The sequence below is a fragment of the Plasmodium coatneyi genome, chromosome 8, assembly GCF_001680005.1.
Source record: "Plasmodium coatneyi strain Hackeri chromosome 8, complete sequence".
In the NCBI taxonomy this organism is placed as follows: Eukaryota; Apicomplexa; class Aconoidasida; order Haemosporida; family Plasmodiidae; genus Plasmodium; species Plasmodium coatneyi.
The window spans coordinates 1,115,547-1,120,051 of NC_033563.1; the positions used below are offsets into that span (position 1 = coordinate 1,115,547).

At 43.1% G+C, this 4,505-nt stretch overlaps 2 protein-coding genes across 2 annotated transcripts; one reads left to right on the forward strand and one right to left on the reverse strand.

Moving 5' to 3' along the window:
- Positions 1-1,099: 1,099 nt before the first annotated feature.
- On the forward strand, positions 1,100-2,383 carry PCOAH_00021480 (Uncharacterized protein; the record flags this gene model as incomplete). The annotated part of the gene is made up of 1 exon (XM_020058955.1): positions 1,100-2,383. The coding sequence occupies one exon, from the start codon at positions 1,100-1,102 to the stop codon at positions 2,381-2,383; it is 1,284 nt and encodes a 427-aa protein (XP_019914619.1).
- Positions 2,384-2,682: 299 nt separating this feature from the next.
- On the reverse strand, positions 2,683-4,112 carry PCOAH_00021490 (Uncharacterized protein; the record flags this gene model as incomplete). The annotated part of the gene is made up of 6 exons (XM_020058956.1): positions 2,683-2,793; positions 3,034-3,102; positions 3,256-3,289; positions 3,450-3,562; positions 3,688-3,842; positions 3,864-4,112. 5 exons carry the CDS (start codon positions 3,757-3,759, stop codon positions 2,683-2,685), a joined length of 399 nt encoding a protein of 132 aa, XP_019914508.1.
- Positions 4,113-4,505: the final 393 nt, after the last annotated feature.

The window sequence follows — 4,505 nt, forward strand, 5'->3', positions numbered from 1 at the left end:
TTGTTGCGCATAATGTAAAGAAACAAAAAATGGTAAAAAAGTAAAATAAATAAACCGTACGAATGCCCTTTTTTTTTTTCTTTCTTTTTTTATGGTCCGATCAATACATGCAGCGCGCCAAGCATGACTCAAAAGTAGCACATACTCTTCGTCCCCACTTGGCAAGCATCCATGCCTTTTCCACAAGCCCGCTGGTACACATTTGCATATATATTCATACACATATAATTGCTAACGGTGCTGACGACGATAGGTTCCATTTGGCAAATGCAACGTGTACATTATTACTCACGCGCATCGAAATAAAATCCGCAAAAGTTTCTTTCTGCCTCCTTATACTTTTGCGCATAAACCTACAACAACCCGTGCGTAAAAGAAAATGGGGAAATTTGGGCAAACGTGAAAAAGAAGGGAAAAACGGTGAATCACATATGTAAATAAAAACGTGAACACACGGAGCAGTAATGCAAAATATCACCCGCGTCCTTCCAATTCACAGTTATTGGAAAAAATGGTAACTCTTAAAAAAAAAGTGGGGGGAAAAAGAACCCACATGTGAGCGCAGCTTTTCCGTTTGCGCAGGTAAGGAATGGAAGCGCTGAGGCTGTTGTACATAAGGACAAAAAAAAGAAAAAAAAAAAACACACGTAGAGCACCCCTACAGACATATGGAAGAGATGGGGAAAGTTGTATATCTAGCCACATTCGCTGTTCACAATTCGAACAACGATTCAACCCTCGCAGGGTTATATATATATATAGTAATACCGTCCCCTCTCCCTGCTTGCGGGAAAAATATGCCCGTGTGAACATCCCCCAAAGGAGCCTCCCAAAGTGTTCACACAATACAAAGCAGCACAACACGGCAATCGCACAGCACAAAAAAAAAAAAATGAAAAAAAAGAAAAATATATAACTGTATGTAAGCATATATTTTTCTTTTTTTTTCATTTTTTTTTTATACGCTTGTATATGTACCTTACACAACCCCGCCCTGAACGGAATCCACTTCCACCCTGTTTCGCTCCAACCCCATCGATGCAACACCTTACGCGTTTTCCCCAGCTACATTTTTTCCATTCCCCCGCATACACACAAAATGAAGTGCTTCTTCATAGTAGATGCACAGAACGACTTCCTCCCCAAGGGGTCGTTCAACTCCCGAGACGATTACATGGACGCACTGAACAAAATCAACGCCATAAGACTAAGGCTACACAACTGTACAGAGAAGGACCTAATCAAATTGAACAACTGCAAACACATGATGCAGTACCAACCGGATAAATTGCTAAAGGAAAATATCGTGCAGTATCACCAGTGCAGCAATGATATAGATGATGACCACAGAGAAGGGGACATTCTTCTCTTTCCGTGGGATGGTAGTACGATAAGCAGTTGCTCCAATGGATTGAGCGCCCTAAACGGCTGCAGCGGTTTGCATAAACAACCTGCACAGGGCACAATAAACGGCGTAGATGTTATACCAAATTATAGTCATAACGACGAGCACATGTATAATCACCATTCTGATGGAAGTCACCCCAACAAGGGGGAGACAAACAACGTAGTAACGTCAAACGGAACGAAAGAAAGCACCGACGGGGAAAATGCAAAATTTGCTCTGAACATACTATCTGTTGATTACCACCCACAGTGTCATATTTCCTTTGCGGAAACGCACAGAATTATGTTCGAGCAGATAAACAAAAATAAGGGGATCAAAAAGAGTAGCGTGGAGATGAATCTAGCACCATTTGAAGAGGAAGCCGAAGGTATGCTTGGCGATGATCATGGTGATGAAAGTGACGGAGGAGAGGTTCAGCACGCTGAACAGGCAGACCTCCAAGAACAATTTACTTTCCTGAAAAAACATAAAATTTTAAACCTCACTGATGTGATGAAGAACCTACACAATATCAAGTCGACCAAGCACATCTACAAAAATGTTAATTCGGTTAGTGATATAAAGGAATATAGCAAGCTAAACTTCCTAAACGGGTCAATAGATGTATGGCCAGTCCACTGTGTGCGGAACACCCCGGGGTGCAAAATACACCCGAACCTTATCAGACACATGAACGACATTGTTATTAAAAAGGCCGACACAGAGAACCACGACAGTCACACTATTTTCGAAAACAGGGAGATAAACGAAAAGATTTTAAAACTGCTCAAAGGAATGAACATAAAGTCTGTCTACATTTGCGGGTTCATATTCGAGTACTGCGTAAAGGAAACTGCTTTGTCTTTTTTGAATTTCGGGTTTGACACCTACATTGTGGAGGACGCAACGGCATACTTGTTCGGGCGGGAGGAAGATAAGGATAATTTGAGGAAGAAGGGAATCAAGTTTGTGAATTCCTCCACCATGTTCGCTTGATGTGGGCAGTAATTTGGAATGAAAAAGGGGAGCAACAGTAGTATAGCAGTAGCACAGCAGATGCTCCACCTATCATTATATCTGCCCCGTCAAAATTTCCCCGCGAAGCAGTTAAGGAGTTACACAGTTACAGCATCCAATTATACCATTTCAAAATCGGAGTTGTGAAAAAAAAAAAAAAAAAAAAACATTACCAAAAAAATAGTCATAATTTTGTTCGACGCGAGGGAGTAAAAAATGAGAAAAAGGATTGATTAAGCGGCGGGACGAAGAATGCGCAAGACGGAGGAACGCTATCCCTAAAATTTGTTGAACTGATCTCGGTCGAATTTGAGAGCTCGCCGCTTCCACGCCCACAAAATGAAATTCTCATTGTGGGTCAAATATCTCTTATTGTTTTCTAGCTTGGCCTAAAGGGGGAAAAAGTGCACACCGGCAGAGTACGGATGTGCTTGTCCAGCTGTATGTGGCAGTATGTAACAATCCACAGGGGAAGTTTTGCGGACGATTCTCCCCACGTGCACAGGTGCACACTTGCATACATATATGCACACACACAGCAACAATATTGTAACTTCCGAAACTAAGCATAAGGAAAGTTTTTTTTTTTTTTTCTTTTTTTTTTTTGTGTTTGTCTCTTCATTTCGTACCTTCACACACTTATCCTGAATCAGATTGTTTATTAAATTAAAATATGTTCTTTTTACCTTTTTTGTGGACTTCAAAGAAAAAAAAAAAAAATGGGCGATATGCACCTGTGTGTGCGCACTTTGCGTGAACGTTTGGGGGTGGCGAGCACGCATGGAGATTCACCCCTACACGTCGACACAGGCATTGGTACATGTACACGTGCGTATATGCCATATGCTTACATTAATGACGACGTGCTCAAACTTTTTTAAATACCTATAAAAAAATTAAGACGATCAAATAGGTGAAGTGGCGAAGCGGCGGTGGTGAGTGTCTGCAAAACGGCCCGAATGCATGCGCAAAGATAGGATCAGCTTCAGAACGACGCGCACGAACGACGTTGCTCCCTCGCAGGTGCACAGCTGTCTCTCCTTACCAGGCCAAAACCTCCGTGTCTGTGCATTTTCCCTTCTTTATATGCGAAATGTAGTAACAAGTAAAGAAGGCAAAGTGGACGTACTTCTCATACTCCAGGGTGTAATTTTTGTCCTGCGTTTTTTTTGGGGGGGAAAGGGAAAAATGTGATATGCCAGTGGGGAGTATGCATAAATGGGGGTAACGTAAGCGGTGGTTACGCGGCAGGTACACGCCCGCGTCCACATCCTGGGGTCTACCTCTATGAGGGAATTCTTCGAGTACCCACTGTGTGTGTACTCATTCCCGTCGAAGGCTATATCAACATTCATCTTCTCGTCCAACAGAAAAGGAAAAAAGGAAAAGATCACTGTCGGCTGAAGGGCCGTGTGTGCATGGGTATTCTCACGCTTATGTGCCCAGGAAGCGCGCGCAAAAATTACGCATAAAGGGCTGCACACATATGTACGTGCATGTAAAATTGCGCGCGAGAATCATCCCTGTAAAAGGTGGAAACTTTCGCTCGGCTGGAAAAGGTGAACTGGGCAAGTTGGCCAGCGGTGTGTTATGCGATGGGAGACGTTTTGTTCACTCCGCCTTGGGCGCGCCGTTTAGCTCCTTCTTCCCAAACGTCAAGACATTTCTCTCCTTTTTTTTTTTTCTGTTTTTTTTGTTTTTTTTCCGCATGCGCTGTTCAACGATGTAAAAAAAATAATACAAGTGCAAAAGGGCGTGCACACTCTTCTGGTACATTTTCTTTACACACAAGCTGGTCAAGGAGTACAGCTTCCCGGCGAACATTTTTCCTCAGTTCCTCTAGTGCTCGTGGGATTGCACAGGTTGCGCTGGCTCGCATAGGTTGCATTTGTTTGTGTTCTTTAGCGCCACAACACGCTCCTTTACACACCCGCTTGCGCTGGTTTGTGTTTGTATGTTACCCTTTTTTGTACTCGTGTTGTGCCCCTCTTCTTGTGCCTTCCTATCCCAACCAATGTAAGATTGGTCAGTCGATTAACCGATTGGTTAGCGGGTTGGCCAATTCGTGCACGCCCTAATCGATTCCTTTCACGTCCTATCA